The 20,983-nt window shown below is 35.8% G+C and overlaps 1 protein-coding gene across 1 annotated transcript; it reads left to right on the top strand.

Annotated features, from left to right (window-relative positions):
- Positions 1–306: 306 nt before the first annotated feature.
- PEX13 (peroxisomal biogenesis factor 13) lies at positions 307–20,846 on the top strand. Its single transcript, XM_025932308.2, has 4 exons — positions 307–467; positions 14,298–14,992; positions 15,525–15,650; positions 17,966–20,846. The coding sequence occupies exons 1-4, from the start codon at positions 376–378 to the stop codon at positions 18,262–18,264; spliced, it is 1,212 nt and encodes a 403-aa protein (XP_025788093.1). The 5' UTR covers positions 307–375; the 3' UTR covers positions 18,265–20,846.
- Positions 20,847–20,983: the final 137 nt, after the last annotated feature.

Raw genomic sequence — 20,983 nt, 5'->3', positions numbered from 1 at the left:
ACCCCTTCTGGGGTAGGAGTCGGTGGGACCCAACACCCCGCCAGAGCCAGACTAGTCCCAGAGAAGCCTCCGTGGACTCCGACGTCTAGGAAGTTGTAGTCGCTGTTAGAAATATCGATGAGCCCTTAGCCTCAGGTTTAGAATGGAAATTCTTGCTTAAGCAAATAAAGAGAGTGTTCCCCACCCCCGTGGATTAGCCGCATCTTCCTATCCTCAAGTCCCAGCCAGCAAAGCACCACAAGCGACGTCCTGACTGCAGGGGTGGGCGGGGTGGAGGGCTCGGTATTCTGCCCGTTGCGCCTGGCGCGCGAGGTACTAGTGTACCCGGGCCTGGAGCGTCCCAGCGCGGACCAGGAGTGAGCGGAGGCGGAGGAGATGGCTTCCCAGCCGCCGCCTCCCCCGAAACCCTGGGAGACCCGCCGAATTCCGGGGGCCGGGCCAGGACCAGGACCCGGCCCCACTTTCCAGTAAGTGTGGGATTCTTCAGACCGCGGGTTTGGCGGGCTGGAGCGGGAACTTGGCAGGAGACGGTTGAGGCCGTTGTTGGGCTGAGTTGTCCCCTCCCCCCCCTCAACCAAACCCCAACGGTGAGGGTATCAAGGTGGGGACAGGGCGCCAGTGTGGGGAATTTCGATGTCAAACAGCTGTTTCTGACTTGACGGCTCTTGGTAGGGACACTGTCCAGGGAGCCTCTGGGCGCCTCACTGGGTCCCGGTGCTTGGAAGAAAGGGGGCGGCTTCCAGCCCCTTGCTGTTAGCGGGACGCCGTGACAAAACTGCTAGACCCCCCTTTAAAGCGTTAGACTTTTCGGTCTTCCGCAGATGAGAGTGGCTGGCACTTGCCCAGCCCCGGCTCGACTGGGAACAAAGTCTCTCCAAAGCTTTTAACAACCTCTCGTTAAGTTGGTGAAAGCCCAAAAGGTCGCTTTTACGCAACTGGAACCCAAGCCTATACAACTTTGAGTTGTTTTCTAGCATAACTCAGCAACGTTTTGGATAAAGGTTTGGAGAAGCAACTTCTAAGCGGAGTTCTAAATCCAAGGCCTATGGATGGCCTTTGTGTGCAAAATAGTGTGTCATTTTTCTAAGCCCTGTGTGTTTTGTATTTGTTTTTAATCAGTGTTAAATGGATAAAAAGTTAAAATAGAACGAGAGAAGAGTTTCACAGCCTTGTCTGTTTCGTGTTGGGTGGATCTGGACATCCAAATTTAAGTGGTGACATTCGGATGTCATCACCTATCATACAGTAGGTTTACCTAACACCTAAAAATCCCCAGTATAGTGGAATGTATTTCTACTGTGTTCTAAAATCTTGTAATCCTTATTTAAACGTCACGATGCTTGAACATATTAGCAACTTAATTTAATAATGACAGATACATAACAAATAATGAGCCGTAATTATACTGTTAAGATGAGGCGACACTTTCTGCTACCTTTTTTATGAGCGATTTGACTTTTAAAAAAAGTTTGGACAGCTATTTGGAAGACAGATTTTATACCTGACATCCTGTTAAAGTTCTGTTTATGTAAAATTAACCATTTTCCCACGTTTTCTCATTGTGAATTTTAAACACGTAGAGACCAGTAGAGAGTAAGATAATGAATACTTGTGTATTCACTCCTAGCTTTAAGAAATGTTAACATTTTTCCAGATTTGCCTCATTTTTTCATATTTTTAAAAAAAATAAAAATTACAGAAATGGTTAAGCCTCTCTTTCTTCTTTCCTCCTGTAACTACTGTCCCTATTTGGTGTTTAATGTACCCAATTGTGTTTTCATACTTTATTTGATACTTTAGTACCTAGGTTTATATGTTATATATATGTGTGTGTACAGTATTCACTATGTTTTTAAACTTCAAATCATATGTGTGTGTATCATTTTGCAAAATGTTTTTCCCTTAAATATTATTGATTTTGAGATTTATCTTGTTCATACGTATAGCTGTAGTCCATTTTAATTGCCATAGGATATTCTATTATATAAAAACAAACTATTCTGTTGTATTAAAGTATTATATATTAAAAACTGCAGTGACCATTCGTGTGCCTTTCTCCTTGTCCACATTTCCAAGAGGCTTTCTAATAATGTTATTGGGAATAGAATTGCTTGGTAGAGGGTATGCTTATGTTTAAGTACTAACTGTTGCCAAGTTGCTTCCCAAAGTGGTTTTATACCAGATTTTACATTTTCACTAGCAGGGTATTCTGTTTCTCTACATTCTTTCAAACACTTGATGATGTTATTTTTTAGTTCTGTATTTGCTAATCTAATGGATGTGAAATGATATTTTCATCTTTAATTTGCACTTCTCTGATTAGTAATAAGATTGTCTTTTTGAAAGTTAATTAGACATTTGAGATTTTTCTGTTGATATCTTTGGCTCACTTTTTAATTGGCTATATGTTTGCTTCTTAACTTGTTAAGAGTCCTTTATTCTAATTCTATACTAATTCTGTTTGTTTTTAATATCTTTCAGGCTGTGGCTTGTCTTTTTGCTTTATATTTGTGTTCATTTTTGTTGTACAGATACTTTTTAATTTCAATATAGCCAAAATTTTCATATTTTATTGTTTGTGTTTTTTGTGTCTTGGCTAAGAAACCCTTCCTGTCTTAGATCAAGAAAATTTTTCTCTATTTTCTTTTTCTTTTTTTCTCTTTTTTTTTTAAGCTTATTCATTTTGAGAGGGAGAGAAACACAGCCAGAGAATCCCACGCAGGCTCCACACTGTCAACACAGAGCACTGGGGGAGGGTGTCTGGAGGTGGGGGCGTGGATCTCACAGACAACAAGATGATGATGTGAGCCAAAATCAAGAGACTGACCCTTAACTGATTTAGCCACCCAGGCACCCCCTCTATATATATTTTTTTACATGTTCTGCATTTCACATTCATATTTTTAATCCACCTAGAACTGACTTTGTTGTACAAAATCAATGCGAAATAGGTAATCTAGTTTTTTTTTTCCCATGTGGATAACTGTCCCAGTACCATTAATTTATATATTCTGTGCTAGTTTATAATGTCATCACATTCAGTTTTCCTAAATGCGTGGTTCTGTTTGGGATTCTATTGGTCTTTCTAACCACCACAGTTTTTAATAAGTTTTGATATCCGGTATGTCAGTTACCTCTCCACATTGCTGTTCTTCATAATTGCCTTTGTTACATTTAGCCATTATAAAAAGACTTACTGTGATTTTTATTGAAGCTTTGTATTTTATGAAAATATGGACTTTTTGCCTCCAATTGTGTTTTGTGACTGTCTCCATGAAGTACTTTTCCATCTTTTATATCCAGCATAATTCAGACTTAATTGGTTCTGGTGGTTTGGTTGAAATTCTCTTTGTTCCATGTTGCAGTCCTGTCATTTACAAATAAGCCAGCATAGATAACCAACAATCTTGTATTGCTCTTGACTTTCTTTGGAATGCTTCTCAAGTCTCACTATTAAGTTTGATATTTGCTTTTTGGTTTTGATAGTTCTCCTTTTGAACTTCCATCTCCTTGCTCAGATTTTTATTATGAAGGAGTATTAAATATTATGAATGACTTCTAAGAATTTGTTGAGATAATCGTATGTATTTTTTAAAATTTGAAATGTGATTTATTTACATCAATTAACTTTCTAATTTAATCAATCCTTAAATTTCTGGATGAACTGCTTAATTGTGATTGTTTGCAAAATACAATGCTGAATTCTGTTCTAATATTTTAAGATATTTGCATGTATATTTCTAGGTGAAATTAGCCTGTAATTTTCTTTCTTTGCACTATCCTTTTTTAGCTTTATTTCCAGGTTGCATAGGTACAGAAATTTTTCTTTTGAGTCTTATTTTTATTCCTTTATAGGTAGATTATTTTTTCCTTAGTAGTCTTTAAGATTTTACCTGATACCTTGGTCCTCTGCAACTTTATTATGCTCTGTTCAGGTATGAATATACAGACGTATATTTTTTCCTCCTGCTCAGTAGCTGCAGTGTTCATGCTCACTCATAATCCTTCACCGTAAGGATTCAATCTTTTTATTTTTTTCTTTTCTTTCTTTTTATTTTATTTTTTTTCAATATATGAAGTTTATTGTCAAATTGGTTTCCGTACAACACCCAGTGCTCATCCCAAAAGGTGCCCTCCTCAATACCCATCACCCACCCTCCCTCCCCCCATCAGCCCTCAGTTCTCAGTTTTTAAGAGTCTCTTACGCTTTGGCTCTCTCCCTCTCTAACCTCTTTTTTTTTTTTCTTCCCCTCCCCCATGGACTTCTGTTAAGTTTCTCAGGATCCACATAAGAGTGAAAACATATGGTATCTGTCTTTGTCTGTATGACTTATTTCACTTAGCATAACACTCTCCACTTTCATCCATGTTGCTACAAAAGGCCATATTTCATTCTTTCTCATTGCCATGTAGTATTCCATTGTGTATATAAACCACAATTTCTTTATCCATTCGTCAGTTGATGGACATTTAGGCTCTTTCCATAATTTGGCTATTGTTGAAAGTGCTGCTGTAAACATTGGGGTACAAGTGCCCCTATGCATCAGTACTCCTATATCCCTTGGGTAAATTCCTAGCAGTGATACTGCTGGGTCATAGAGTAGGTCTATTTTTAATTTTTTGAGGAACCTCCACATTGTTTTCCAGAGTGGCTGCACCAGTTTGCATTCCCACCAACAGTGCAAGAGGGTTCCTGTTTCTCCACATCCTCTCCAGCATCATAGTCTCCTGATTTGTTCATTTTGGCCACTCTGACTGGCGTGAGGTGATATCTGAGTGTGGTTTTGATTTGTATTTCCCTGATGAGGACCGACATTGAGCATCTTTTCATGTGCCTGTTGGCCATCCGGATGTCTTCTTTAGAGAAGTATCTATTCATGTTTTCTGTCCATTTCTTCACTGGGTTATTTGTTTTTTGGGTGTGGAGTTTGGTGAGCTCTTTATAGATTTTGGATACTAGCCCTTTGTCCGATATGTCATTTGCAAATACCTTTTCCCATTCTGTAGGTTGCCTTTTAGTTTTGTTGATTGTTTCCTTTGCTGTGCAGAAGCTTTTTATCTTCGTGAGGTCTCAGTAGTTCATTTTTGCTTTTAATTCCCTTGCCTTTGGGGATGTGTCAAGTAAGAAATTGCTGCAGCTGAGGTCAGAGAGGTTTTTTCCTGCTTTTTCCTCTAGGGTTTTTGATGGTTTCCTGTCTCATATTCAGGTCCTTTATCCATTTTGAGTTTGTTTTTGTGAATGGTGTGAGAAAATGGTCTAGTTTCATCCTTCTGCATGTTGCTGTCCAGTTCTCCCAGCACCATTTGTTAAAGAGACTGTCTTTTTTCCATTGGATGTTCTTTCCTGCTTTGTCAAAGATGAGTTGGCCATACGTTTGTGGGTCTAGTTCTGGGGTTTCTATTCTATTCCATTGGTCTATGGGTCTGTTTTTGTGCCATCAATCTTTCTTTTAATTCAGGAAATTTTTCACTAATTACATCTCTATTGTTGAAGAAATATTCTTTCCCATCTCTTCTTCTAGGGGACTCCTATTAAACGTTGTATCAGGAATAGTTTCCACTACAAGTAATAATATGTGACTTACTGAGTTTTGGACTATAAAGACATTTCTTGTTTAGTTAACAAAAAGTCTAGAGATCTCCTAACTCAACATTGTCATTAGGAACCTACGTTTTTCCTGGCTCCCTTTTTAAATTTTTTTCTGTAAGCTTTCTGAGAGTTTGGGCCATTTCTGTATTAGTCTTTCTTCTTTGAAAGGAATCTCTTTTTTTCCTCCAGTGCTTTAAAGATTTTCCTCTTTGTTTTTGGTTTTCGGCGATTATACTTTGTTGGGCCTCAAGGTAAACGGTTTCGTTTGTGTTATTTTGGGTGGGATTCATAGAGATACTTGAATCTGATTTGATGTCTTTCATTAATTTCAGAAAAGTTTCAGCCATTATCTCTTCAAATATTCCTTCGGCCCATCATCTTTTCACCCCTTTGACTCCAACAGCATATATGCTCTGTATTTCACTGTACAGCCCATACCTTATACTCCTTTTTGTATATATTCTTTTGTTACTCATACTTCATTCTGGGTATTTTCTTCAGAATTCTCTTGTAGTTCACTGATGTTTTTCTTTCAAAATGTCCAATCTGGTACTGAACCAATCATTAAGTTCATAGTTTCAGTTATTTTAAATTCTTCAGTACCTTGTTCTTTCATGTTTTAAACAGGTAATGTTGTATGTTTTTAGCTTTTCTACTTTTTTTTTTTTAGTGGCAGGATTAGTCTGATTACCTAGAATGCCATTGCTTGAAGTGGAATTCCCCAAGTTCTATCTATATTTTCACTGTGTTCCTTAGTCTACAACTAATTTTCTTTTTGCCTCATAGTTGCAAGATAATCCCTGTGGCTGTGAGCATCATGTCTAAGCTTTGTAATGGAGTTTTCTTCATATTTACATGTTTTTATTTCATTTCAATTTTTATTTCACAGATGTCATTGCTTCATTGATGTCTATTTTAAACATATTTGCAGGGCGCCTGGGTGGCTCAGTCGGTTAAACGTCCAACTTCGGCTCACGTCATGATCTCGCGGTCTGTGAGTTCGAGCCCCGCATCAGGCTCTGTGCTGACAGCTCAGAGCCTGGAGCCTGTTTCGGATTCTGTGTCTCCCTCTCTCTCTGACCTTCCCCCATTCATGCTCTGTCTCTCTCTGTCTCAAAAATAAATAAATGTTTAAAAAAATTTTTTTAAACATATTTGCAATCCTTGTTGAGCTGTTACATGAAACTTATTTTTCCTTGAATGAATTTTCATTCTAATTGTTGATTTTTGTTAGTTTGGTTTCTTAGTGTTTTTATTTCTTCTTGTGTACGGCATTTTTGATATGTTTGTTTTGAATAGGCATTTTTGAGTTGTTTCCTCTCCTTTCCCTTCCATTTATCTCTCTGTGTCTAGTAGGTTTTCTATTGGCTCTCCCTGCTCCTTCAGCATGCACCCTCCCATGTAAGAATCAGGTGTAAAAATGGTGGCTTAGATTAAGGATATCAAAGATGAAGTCACTGAGTCAGTAGTTGTTTCATTTCCTGGTCTTGAGGCCTCGTCAGAGTCCTACACTTCTTAGTGCTGTAACTTTCTAAAAATCTTAAAACTACTGTCAGCAAGTTTCATAATCTCTTTTTAGAAGCCAAAGTGATGCATCCCAGGCCACAGCTTCAAGCAGTGAATTATTTCCATTAGAAAGGAGCACTGTTAGTTCTTGTTACTTCCTAGAAGGCTAAGTCCTGGTTGTCACTACCTGATTTCAAACCCAGAATTGAGTAGGCCTGTAGCATCACCCTTCCAATCATTTTACATTTCTGTTTGGTTTCTGTTATGTAAATCTAGATATGCCTATTTGTTCTTTTTGTTTTATCTATTATTGCTCTTACTTTAGAGCAGAGCTGCTTTATGAAAACCAGGAAATAACTACACTGTTAGTCACCTGACCCTTTTTAAAGTTTGGTTCTACTTTTTGTGATGTGATACAATATGAAGTAAACATAACCCATGAATTATTCTTGCCAAAAATGTTAACATGATTCTAATTAAACCTTTAGATGCAATGTTTAATTTAACTGGAAATGTAGAGGATAGAGATATATTTAAACAACATTTTGGGAAAACACAGATTTAGAATGTAAGACATTCTAAAAGAAAACTGGCTGGACTCTTCAAAAAGTCCAGGGCATTCCAAAAAATGGAATGATTCTAATTTAGAAGAAATGAGGAGACAAACAACCAAATGCAGTGTGTGAACCTTAATTGAATTTTTGTTAAAAAAACCCACAACAACCTAAAAGACATTTGACTCTTAAAACTCAATGATAAAAAGGCAAGTACCGTAATTTTTCAAATGGGCAAAATATCTAAATACACATTTCTCCAGAGAAGATTTAAAACTGGCAAATAAGGGGCGCCTGGGTGGCGCAGTCGGTTAAGCGTCCGACTTCAGCCAGGTCACGATCTCGCGGTCCGTGAGTTCGAGCCCCGCGTCAGGCTCTGGGCTGATGGCTCGGAGCCTGGAGCCTGTTTCCGATTCTGTGTCTCCCTCTCTCTCTGCCCCTCCCCCGTTCATGCTCTGTCTCTCTCTGTCCCAAAAATAAATAAAAACGTTGAAAAAGAAAAAAAAAAAAATTAAAAAAAAAAAAAAGAATAGAGCTTTGGCTCTTCTGTAAAAAAAAAAAAAATAAAATAAAACTGGCAAATAAGGGGCACCTGGGTGGCTCAGTCGGTTGAGCGACCGACTTTGGCTCAGGTCATGATCTCACGGTTTGTGAGTTTGAGCCCTGCGTCAGGCTCTGTGCTGACAGCTTGGAGCCTGGAGCCTGCTTCGGATTCTGTGTCTCCCTCTCTCTCTGCCCCTCCCCCACTCATGCTCTATCTCTCTCTCAGAAATAAACATTAAAAAAATAATAAAACTGGCAAATAAGCACATGAAAAGATACTCAACATCATTAACTGTCAGGGACATGCAAAACAAAATCACAGTGAGATACCACTTCATACCCACTAGGTTGGCTATAATGAAAAAGATAATAACAAGTGTTGGCAAAGATGTGGAGAAATTGGAACCCTCATGCACTACTGATAGGAATATAAAATGGTACAGTTGCTTTGGAAGACAATCTGGCAGTGCCATAGAAGGTTAAGCATAGTTACTCTATGATCCACCAATTCCATGCCTAGGTATATATACCCAAGAGATATGAAAGCGTATGTCCACACAAAAATTTGTACATAAATGTTTATGATAACATTAGTCACAAAAGCCAAAAAGTGGAAACAACACTATATCTATCAACTGATGCATAAACAAATATAACTCAGCAGGAAACAGGAATAAAGTACTGATAAATGCTACAATATGGATGAAACTTCAAAATATTACATTAAGTAAAAGTAGCCAGTCACAAAATACTATATGTTGTATGATTCATTTACAGTAGATTCTCATTATTTGCAGATGCCAAATTTCCTAATTCTCCTCACTAAAATTTATTGTAACCCCCAAATCAATGCTCATGACACTTTCATGATCATTCACAGACATGGATAGGGTAGCAAAAGATTTGAGTCATCTCAGATGAGATGAGCTGAGATTGAACAAAGCAACACTCCTGCTTCTTGTTTTAGCTTTAAGCTTAAAGCAGGTGTCCTTTTAACAACCAAATGGATGCCACATTTTTCATATTTTTGTTGGTGATTTTGCTATTTTAAATTTTTTTTTTTCAACGTTTATTTATTTTGGGGACAGAGAGAGACAGAGCATGAACGGGGGAGGGGCAGAGAGAGAGGGAGACACAGAATCGGAAACAGGCTCCAGGCTCTGAGCCATCAGCCCAGAGCCTGACGCGGGGCTCGAACTCACGGACCGCGAGATCGTGACCTGGCTGAAGTCAGACGCTTAACCGACTGCGCCACCCAGGCGCCCCTGATTTTGCTATTTTAAAACGGCCTCTAAGTATAATGCTGAAGTGCATTGTTTCCCCCAGGAACAATGATTCTATTTGTTAATTAGATGTTCATAGCAAATTTATAGACTATGACTATCGCAAATAACAAGAATTAACTGTATGTGAAATCACCAGAATAGACAAACCTATAGAAACAGAAATTAGATTAGTCATTGCCTAGGATAGGGAATAGAGCAGGAAATAGGTAGTGACTGCTAATGAATGTGGGATTTCTTACTGGGATGCTAAAAATGTTCTGGAATTACTTAGGTAGGTAGTTGTACACCTCTGGTATCTCAATAAAACTGTTTGAAGACACTTGAGGATAATGGATATGTGTTGAATTTTAATTGGATAATGATATGGAATTGTTAATTTTTAGAGATGTGAAAATGGCATTATGTTTTGTCTGAAATATCTTTGCTCTTAGGAAATAACATGTTGAGGTATTTAGGAGTAATGTATCAAGTCTGCAAGTTAATTTCAAATGGTTCAAGAATTTTTAAAAGACTAGACAGTGAGAGAAAGAAAGTTCATGTGGCAAAACAATAATAGTTGTTGAATCTAGATAGAAGGAATGAGGGTATTCATTGTACTTTCAACTTTTTTTTCTGTTTGAAATTTTTCAAAATAAGTTGGGTTGGTGAGATTTTTGGCATGTTCAGCACAGAATATACATCTTTTGTTATAAGTTGTAGGTGTGTTGATTTCTAATTTTGCTGGTTGTAACAGAAGGCCAGATGGAATGTGGACACTGAATGTACTTGTATATGCCAAAAATAGCATTAAAACCAGAGAAGAGTTGGAAGAAACTTTCTTTTTTTTATTAAGTATTTACATTTAATTCCTTACAATTTTTAAACTAACATATTCATCATAACTTATAAAAGAAGGATATATAAAGAAAAAATAATCTGTATTAATGATCTGTGTGATATATGTGTTTTAGATATTCACTAAAAAGAGACTTCAGCATAGTGGTTGTATCAGTACCTTTTATATGCTAAGCACTGTAGTAGGTGATGGAGAAACAAGGATAACTCCTGCACCTATGAGGAGCTCACCTGGTAGAAGAGGCAGACAGGTATACAAATGTAAGATACTGTACGATGATGGACAAAGAATTGTGGGAAGGACTTCTGATGACAGTAGAATAATTTAAGGAAAAACAACGCTATTAAGGACAAATAGAAAAACTAGGCAGAATATAAAAACATCTGCTTAAAAACATCTGCTTGAATGCATTATAGAATAAATAAGGTAAAGATTTATGGAGCCCAGATCCAAAAGATGGAAAAAGAGAAAGATGGAAATCCACAAAGGTGAGAGTAGATTCTCATAGAAGCTGCTGCTGATTCCAAAAGAAGCAGTTTAGATGATGGGAAGCTAGTTGAAGAGCACCTTCGACAGATTCTTGGAGTATGGTTAGAGTCTAGTAGTCCTCCAAGACAGAGTGCTGATAAATTACCCATACCTTGTGTTATGACCCTAAAAAGATACATCTATCTAGATATGAGAGTATAAAAGAAGCAGACACTCCCTTACAGGAGCATGAACCCAGCTTCAGATCATCTCAATCCCTGAAATTAGATTAGGGACAATCATGGATTGATAATAGCTTTAACAGGCTAGTTTACCTGAAGCAAACTAGAGGATAGTTCAGAAAATAGTATCCAGAATGAAATACACCTAGAGGAAGAGAGCATCATCCAGAGTCTCAAATTCTTGCCACAATTCTTCATGTATGTCTCATGCATAAGCAAAATCAAGTAGCAGGACTCAGAAGGATATTAGATAACATAAATTGAAACTAAGTGAAACAACAGATGAGAAAACAGATTTCAAAGGGACTCTAGAAATTGGAGTTACTGAACAGACTTTAACATAAATTTAAAATGTTTAATATGTTGAAGGCAATAGAAGAAAACAAGGAATTTTGGCAGATAATTGGAAAGTATCAAAAGGAAAAGGAATATGTAGAACAAAAATGCAGTAACCAAACTTAGTAACTCATTGGGTTTAGCAACAGTTTAGACACTGCTACAGAGATAGTGACTTAAAGCAACATTCTAAGTGTGTTCTGTAGCTACCAAGACTGGCTGCTGTTTTCAAACTATAAATTAGCAGCCCACAAAAAGATAATGAAACTTTGGCCAGAATGTAAAGCAACATTAATACTAAGCACACTATTTAGTTCAGTTGGCATTAAGAATTCATTGATAAAGAGGCACCTGGGTGGCTCAGTTGGTTAAGCATCTGCCTTTGGCTCAGATCATGATCTCACAGTTTGTGAGTTTGAGCCCCACATCAGGCTCTCTGCTGTCAGTACAGAGCCTGCTTCAGGTCCTCTGTCCCCCTCTCTATCTGCCCCTGCCCCACTCACACACACTCTCTCTCTTAAAAATAAATAAATAAGCTTAAAAAATTTTTTTTAAAAAGAGTTCATTAATTCACATTATGGTACAAGATACTTATTTTGTGATGTATTGGCCCTTTTGAATAGCAGGACCTAAAGGATAATTAGGAAGAAAATATCCAACATATTTTTGCACAAAGAGACAAAAGGGCAGAAAATGCAGAAAGGATGGGAAGAGATTTAGAGGATTAAGCAAGGTATAATTTAAAAATAGAGGGGTGCCTGGGTGGCGCAGTCGGTTAAGCGTCCGACTTCAGCCAGGTCACCATCTTGCGGTCCAGGAGTTCGAGCCCCGCGTCAGGCTCTGGGCTGATGGCTCAGAGCCTGGAGCCTGTTTCCGATTCTGTGTCTCCCTCTCTCTCTGCCCCTCCCCCATTCATGCTCTGTCTCTCTCTGTCCCAAAAATAAATAAACGTTGAAAAAAAAATTTTTTTTAAATAGAGAAAATGAGGGGCGCCTGGGTGGCTCAGTCAGTTAAGCGTCTGACAGCTCAGGTCATGAGCTGATGGTTTGTGGGTTCGAGCCCCATGTCAAGCTCTGTGCTGATAGCGCTGAGTCTGGAGCCTGCTTCAGATTCTGTGTCTCCCAGTCTCTCTCTCTCTTTCAAAAGTAAACATTAAAAAAAATGTTTTTAAATAGAGAAAAGGAGTAGTCTTATAATTATACAACAATGCTTCTCAAAATATTTGTGCTGATACCTAATACCTTTATAAAATACAGTAAAAATATAACAATGTCAGATTGCTTAAACAGTCTTATTTGTTGTACTTTTCTCATTATAGGTCAGTGCGTATGACTCATAAATTAGCACTGATCGACAAACCATATTTTAAGTAGCATGATACTAAAGAAATTGAATTTGTAATTAAAATCATAATCATCTTGATAGATGTTGAGAAATCATTTGATAAATTCAATGTTCATGGTAAAAACTCTTAGCAAATAAAAATAGAAAACAAGTTACTAAATTTACAGTAACTCTACAGTAAACATAATAATGGTTACATGTTGAGAAATTTCCCTTTGAGATCAGAAATGAGACAAGAATGCCTATTAATCACTTCTATTCAAGATTGGACACATGTCTTAGGTGCAATACCTTCCTTAATAATCAAAACTCTAAGAATTGGAAATATACCCATCATTCACATACAATATGACTGCAAATCCTTAATTGAAAATCCAGAAGAATCAAAAACAAGTTTGTTGGATACAAGCACCATATTAAAAAAAAAAAATCCATTATTTCTACATAACAGTATCAAAGTGAAATTTTAGAAGACACCGTTTATAGTAGCATCAAAAAATATCAAATATACAGGAATAAATCTAAAGAAAACCTGCCACAAGGAAACTATAAAACAGTATGGAAACTTAAAGTTATTTTTAAAAACGATTATTCAGAAAAATCTTTAAAAGATCTAATAGGGCCACCTGATTGGTTCAGTTGGTTTAGTGTCTGACTCTTGATTTCTTGATTTCAGCTGAGGTTGTGAGATCCAGCCCTACATCTGGGCCTCCATAGAGCCTGCTTGAGAATTTCTTTCTCCCCTCTCCCTCTCCTGCACACTTGTGCTCTCTCTGTGTCTCTCTCAAAACAAAACAAAAACCTAATAAATGTGGGTTGAAACTGTAAATATTATAAAGATATGGTTCATCTCAAATTAACCTACAGATTCATTGTAATCCCAAACAATCTCAATAGGGTTTTTTTGTAAGTATTTTTTTAAATGTTTATTTATTTTGAGAGAGAGAGAGAAAGAGAGTACACACACTTGGGGCAGAGAAAGAGGGAGAATCCCAAGCAGGCTCTGCGCTGTCAGTGTGACTTGAACTCACAGACCATGAGATCATGAACTGAGCCGAAACTAAGAATCAGCCATTTAACTGAGCCACCCAGGCACCCCTCAATAGGGTTTTTTTGAGGGAGAGGGTGTGGAACTTAAAGCTCTGATTCTAAAATGTATATGGAAATTCAAAGGGTCAAAAAAGCTAAAACACTCTTGAAGATGAAGAACATTGGAGGAGGACGTGTTTATTGAATACTGCTAAGACCTATTATAAAACTATAGTGATTAAGATAGTGCCATTTAGGGGCAAGGATGGACAAATACCTAGTTGTAACTAACTCTGAGAAAATAGGTTGAAGATACTGCTAATAATGCTAGCAAGTAAACAAGAAAATAGCAGAGTTTAGTCAGCTCTTTTATCTTGTTCATTTTAACACTGAGATTCTAAGCATGTAGGTATTAGAGACTAATCCTTATTCTTACCACCTCTTCAGTAGATCTGTCATTAACACTGGGTATGTAAGAGGTGTTTAATAGTTACTTTGAATTGAATTTATTATGTGCTTAAGATACTATTTTGAATCTTTTTTTTTTTTTTTTTTTTTTTTTAGATCTGCTGATTTGGGTCCTAGTTTATTGACAAGACCTGGACAACCAACACTTACCAGAGTGCCCCCACCTATTCTTCCAAGGCCATCACAGCAGACAGGAAGCAGCAATGTGAATACTTTCAGACCTGCTTACAGTTCATTTTCTTCAGGATATGGTGCCTATGGAAATTCGTTTTATGGAAGCTATAGCCCTTATAGTTATGGATATAATGGGTTGGGCTATAACCGCCTCCGTGTAGATGATCTGCCACCCAGCAGATTTGTTCAGCAAGCTGAAGAAAGCAGCAGAGGTGCATTTCAGTCCATTGAAAGTATTGTGCATGCATTTGCCTCTGTCAGTATGATGATGGATGCTACCTTTTCAGCTGTCTATAACAGTTTCAGGGCTGTATTGGATGTAGCAAATCACTTTTCCCGATTAAAAATACATTTCACAAAGGTTTTTTCAGCTTTTGCATTAGTTAGGACTATAAGGTATCTCTACAGACGGTTACAGTGGATGATAGGTTTAAGAAGAGGCTCTGAGAATGAGGACCTGTGGGCAGAAAGTGAAGGAACTGTGGCTTGCCTTGGTGCCGAGGACAAAGCAGCTAATTCAGCCAAATCTTGGCCAATATTCTTGTTCTTTGCTGTTATCCTTGGTGGTCCTTACCTCATCTGGAAACTTCTGTCTACCCATAATGATGAAGTCACAGGTAAGAGTAACAGAATAGGTTCAAAAACCACATAACAATCTCGAATTTCAAGAATAGATTTGTTAAATTAACGTTCTTTGTGTTCATTTGTATTTAATATTTTGATCCAATTATATTTTCAGTTAAGAACTTGAAAACTGGAAAATGAATATATAGCAAAAACAGGCTTACTGATTAGTTTATTGTTTGTTTAATGTAAGAGTACACATTGCCTGACTACTGTTTACAGGGTACTGAACTTGATGCTGTAGAGGCTACAGGTATGCATAGGACATAATTCCCTTATCTTTCTAAAACTTACTGGCAGGGATGGATAAGACAATATACAGGTAATTGTAATTTTGACCTTGAAAAAAAGGAGGAAGTTCATAATATATATCCTAGTGAGCATATTTTTGGATTTTGCATAGTGTTAATTATAGAATTTACTTTGGCAGAGGGTGGTGCTTTTCTCTTGGCAAATAGATTTATACAGTTTACACCATAGCCAGTTAACACTAACCCTAACTTTAATTCTTAATTTGGTTTGTAGACAACACCAACTGGGCAAGTGGTGAGGATGACCATGTAGTTGCTAGAGCAGAATATGATTTTGCTGCTGTGTCCGAAGAAGAAATTTCTTTCCGTGCTGGTGATATGCTAAACTTAGCTCTCAAAGGTAACAAAACATGAATAAATTAGAATTACCCATGAATTTTTTGAATTTGTAAATGTACTATTAAAAACTGCAACAAAAGATCTTGGTCCTTGTTCGTTAACTCAGAAGTAGTTGCTAGTATTTCTCTTTTGTGTCAGTTTAGACCTTCCAGATCCAGGGATGTGGAAGAAAAATGCCCAACAGGGTTGTTCCAATAGTATTTCACTGAGATAAGGAAAGATTCTGTTTATGTATATAATCACTTATAAACTCAAAACTTGAATTCCAAACTCTGTTAATCCCCACACAAAAACATGAGATTAACACTACATGTAACAAATCTAACAACCCGAAGAAATTCTCCTGTGACATAAGTATCCCTGTCAGTCTTTAATTGCTCGGACTGGTATTGCTTTCTTTTTTATTTGACTAGTTTACTTCAGAAACTCCCAACATGAATATTTTAGGAATTACTGTCATGAAGTATTAAAGAACTTCAGCAAGGAATTTATACACATCACAGGTTTATTTTTGAACCAGGTCACTAATAGTTTTTAATGGTTCCAGGTAAAATGGCCTTTTCCCTTAGCTTTCCTCAGTAAGGATGATCAGAATTTTTATGGATTTGCAAAAAAAAAAAAGATTTCTGTGTGTTTGTGGGGATTCAGGTTTGCTAGGAAGAGTAACATTTAGTTGGTAAAAATACTAGTGACAATAGTAACAGCTATCCTTTATAGGATAAGGCACTATATATCTTTCATTTAACTCTTATAATAATGCTGTGATGTAGGTACTATTATCATCCTGACCTTGTTTTACTTATGAGAAAACTGAGACTCAGAATAACTAAATGGGATCACAAAGCTAAGGTGTGATGGAGCTGGACTATGAACCTAGGTTTGTCTGACTTCAGAACCTGTACGTGTAACCACTTTGGCTGTTTTCCGTGTGATCTATTAATGGAAACTTGAGCCTTTAATTAGTTCTAGTCATTACATAGGGAAAAAATATCTTCCATGTTCACATAATTTATTGTATAAATAATTGAAAATTTTGGATCAAATTTGCTAAATCTCTGCCTCATCCCTCATACACAAAACCTAGGCTTCTAAGTATTAGATTCATATTATTCTTCTAGTGAAAATAGCACTTTCCTATTTTGGATTACAAAAGAGTGATTTCTTTTTAAGATTTATTGTTAGACCCATACAAATAATTAGTTTTAATCTAAATAAAGTATAAAGAAGATCAAGTGTGGTTTCTTTCAATTATAGTATTTCAGGAAAATTTTATATCTCATATTATTCTTCCACTAATGATACCTCTTAACACTTTAGCTTTGCTTCTTTGTTTTCTTTCTTTGCCCAAAATACATTTGAGCATTTAGAACAAAATCAGTCACAGACATGGTTGATTTTAAGTGTTTTATTTATTCTCTATTGTAGAGTATTAAACATAAAAATGTTACATTGTGCCTAACTTATAGTGTTGACCTAAAACCCTAACAGTTAAACAGCTTTTTAAAGATATGAGTAATCTTTAAAATACCAAAAAACAAAATTGAATATATTAAATAAATCTTTCCTACTTTAAGCTTAGAGTACTGCCTTACCTTTTTGTCATGTGCCTAGAGATAACTGAGGTCTTTGTTTTTGCCTATCTTGGATTAAAGTTAGCATTCAGTATCTTCAGAATTATTCATCACAATCACATGGAATGAATTTTGTATTTTGGCCAAAAGTTACGTAAAGAAATTTGGCTTGTATAAAAGTATGTATTTTCTATACTTCCCTGTAACTTCTATTGAGAAGGACTGAGAAATTCATTTCTTAAATTTCAGTTTAAAATATGAAAGACATGGGAGAGAGCCAAAGCATAAGAGACTCTTAAAAACTGAGAACAAACTGAAGGTTGACGGGGGGTGGGAGGGAGGGGAGGGTGGGTTATGGGTATTGAAGAGGGCATCTTTTGGGATGAGCACTGGGTGTTGTATGGAAACCAATTTGACGATAAATTTCATATATTGAAAAAAAATATGAAAGACAGTGATGTTAGTTTTAGCTTTTAGGAGAATTGAATCTCCTTACTCTATGAATGGACCAACTAATAATAAACTTCATGTTCTTCAAGGCTGAAAATATAGTAAGTATAAAATAAAAAGTATAAATTGTAAGAAGGGACTCTAGAACTGTTAAGCCTACTCATTTGATTTTGAATATATGTATTTGTTTATGTATTTTATTGTGTAAGTGTAACAGATCTTAATATTTTATTATTAATATTTTGTTGAACTCCAAAATGTGTTATAATTACAAGGCTGTCTTTTCTTCCATCAGAACAGCAACCCAAAGTGCGTGGTTGGCTTCTGGCTAGTCTTGATGGTCAAACAACAGGACTTATACCTGCTAATTATGTCAAAATTCTTGGTAAAAGAAGAGGTAGAAAAGCAATGGAATCCAGTAAAATTTCCAAGCAGCAACAATCTTTTACCAACACAACACTAATTAAAGGAGCCACGGCTGCTGATTCTTTGGATGAACAGGAAGCTGCCTTTGAATCTGTTTTTGTTGAGACTAATAAGGTTCCAGTTGCACCTGATTCCACTGGGAAAGGTGGAGATAAACAAGATCTTTGATAACTTTCATGTTTGCCTGCAATTGAACTATACTTTTTAAAAATTACTTCTTACAAAGAAATTAATCTACAATCCAATGAACACATTTGTTAATGGCTATTCCAGGTGTTTTGCTGCTAGAAATTATTAAAGTTGTACACTAGTATGTTGGTCTAGTGACCTGGTTACATTTTACGAGTTCTTAGACCATGAGGGTATTTGTTTCACCTAGATTTTAAGATTATGGAGACTGCTGTCATTTTCATCTTATATAAAATCCTGTGTTTATTGAAAGAGTAAGTTTGATGAACTATAGAATACACTGTTTGCTACAGTAGGGGTCATTAATGCTTTTTAAAGTTAGAGATTTGGAATTGATTTGGAATCCTCAGATAACGAGTGATAACACACAAATATGAGAACAGGCAAAAGGCTAATTTTTTTTTAACAACTTTAATTAAACTGAATAATAAAAATTTTCTGATCTGTGTTATATGCAGTCTTGGGTTTGCTTTAGGCAGTAATATATTTTTATCTACTAACAATACTTTTAACTTTTATTGTATTTTTAAAAATTCATCTTGAAAAGGTCTTGAAAAGGTCACTAGAAGCATGGTTCTAGAGTGATATTTAGCCCTTATAGTTTTTCCTGCTAGTAAAAAAGGCTGAAAATTCTCTTTCTTACAGATTATTTCCATTTCTTCTGATGATCATGGAATGTTTTATCCCTTTACAATATGACTAGTTTTCATCCTGGATAAATCAGAATATATGAAGGATTTACTTTCTTTTTCTCCAGCCAAGACTCAAATCCTTCAAATTTACACATTACAGTATAATCATTTCCAGCGGTAATGATTTATATCTTTTCATGGATTCTCTGCTTTTCCCTCGTATAATTACTTTTTAAATTCCATATTCAGGCTGTTCTGTAAACATTGAAAACGTGTCACATTGGATACACATTCTGTTAGGTTTAGTTTTTACTACTGAGACTATAAACGCAATGCCATTTAGCATATGATAATACTATACAACTTGTTTTATATTTAATAATGACTTTAAATGCAGTTAAACTTCACTGAATATTTAGCCATAAAATTGGAAAATCATACAAAACTGGAAAACCTAAACGTTGTGATCATAGTACAAAATAATACTTTCAGGAATATAGGTGTACAAAAATACATTTACAGATACTTGCTGAAAGCCTGGGACTATTTGATAAAGATTTTGATTTAGTATTTTCATCTTCTTACAGACTTTATGTTGTAAATAATTCTAGAACAGTTCACACTAAAACATAGAAGATCCAGATATATACGTATATACAAATATATAGCATGGAACTTTACTAAAGTCTTTTTGGGAGCCTCTCCTTTGAAATGACAATATAATAAGTAACATATAATTTAAACATATAATTTAAAATACAAATATTGACCCTGTGCAGAAAAAAATAATAAGATAGTAAAATTTATTTATCTTAAGCCTATTTTTCGAACACCGAGATACTTAGTCTTCAAGTTGAGATAAAGTTCCTTGCATATTATTTTCCATTTGTGTTCTACAATTAGAGGTTCTGGTTTTGTTAGAGTAATTTATGGAGATTTTGTCCTTGAAACAATTTTTGATAAAGCAAATTATTAAATTTGGTGTTCAAACATGTAAATTGGGGGTGCTTGGGTTGCTCAGTGTGTTAAGCGTCCAGCTTTGGCTCAGGTCATGATCTTACAGTTCATGAGTTCAAGCCCTGCATCAGTCTCTGTGCTGTCAGCGCAGAGCCTGCTTCAGATCCTCTATCCCCCTCTCTCTCTGCCCCCCACCCCTGCTCTCTCTGTCTCTCTCAAAAATAAACATTTAAAAAAATTTTTTTTAAAGAAACATCTAAATTGATTGCTAGAAGTCAAGTAGGGGTGAAATGCTGAGGCATTAAGGATAGAATTTGTGACTATTAAAGGTGCCTAGGGAGAAGAGTATAGCACAGAATGAATGACAAAAACAATTTCACTTTTCTTAGGGTATTTGTTTTTTGGTTAAGTATGCTAAATTGCAATATACGTTATCTGGTAACTATTTGTTTCTGAAAATTCCTTTTCAATTAGAATTTTGTAAAAGGAATTTAGGAAAATAAGCAGAGAAATTTTGTAGCCTTTTTTATCATGATAGTTTTAGTGTAATTTTTTAGTTGAGATTAAATGTAATGTTCACAGATCTATTATTGTTTTTAGAAACTTATTTAAGGAGTACTACTTTACAGAAATTACTAACTGAAACCAAAACATTTTCAATTAAACAGAACAATAAATCACAAGTTACAGTAAGAAAACAGATTTCATTTAAAAAAATTTTCTGATTGTATTTTATCAGTTTAGAAAGGAAAAGGTAAGAGGACTATAAATTTTCATGTTTTAACATTTTATGTAGGTACTTGATTCAGTCTATCTTCATGTCATAATTATATGTTTACTTGAATATAGCTGTCTTTTATCTTCTGCTTTCTTTGATGGAAAAAAGAACAGAAATTGTTCTTCAGTTAAAATTTCATTTTGAATAGATTGTGAAGTTACTTTTACTGGACAAATAAAAGTATATTAAACTTGGTTGACATTTTTTGAAGATAAACTGTTAACTCTTTGCAGGTTGAAATTAATATAAAAAGTCTCTATTTTTCTTCATATCATTGTATATATTAACTACTGCAAACCAATTTGTTCTATTTCCTTGTGATGTAAAGAAA

Source organism: Puma concolor, chromosome A3 (assembly GCF_028749965.1).
Source record: "Puma concolor isolate L17-30 chromosome A3, mPumCon1.1.hap2, whole genome shotgun sequence".
Taxonomy (NCBI): domain Eukaryota; kingdom Metazoa; phylum Chordata; class Mammalia; order Carnivora; family Felidae; genus Puma; species Puma concolor.
Note: the sequence above shows the minus strand (reverse complement) of the source record. Positions and strands in the feature narration are given on the sequence as shown.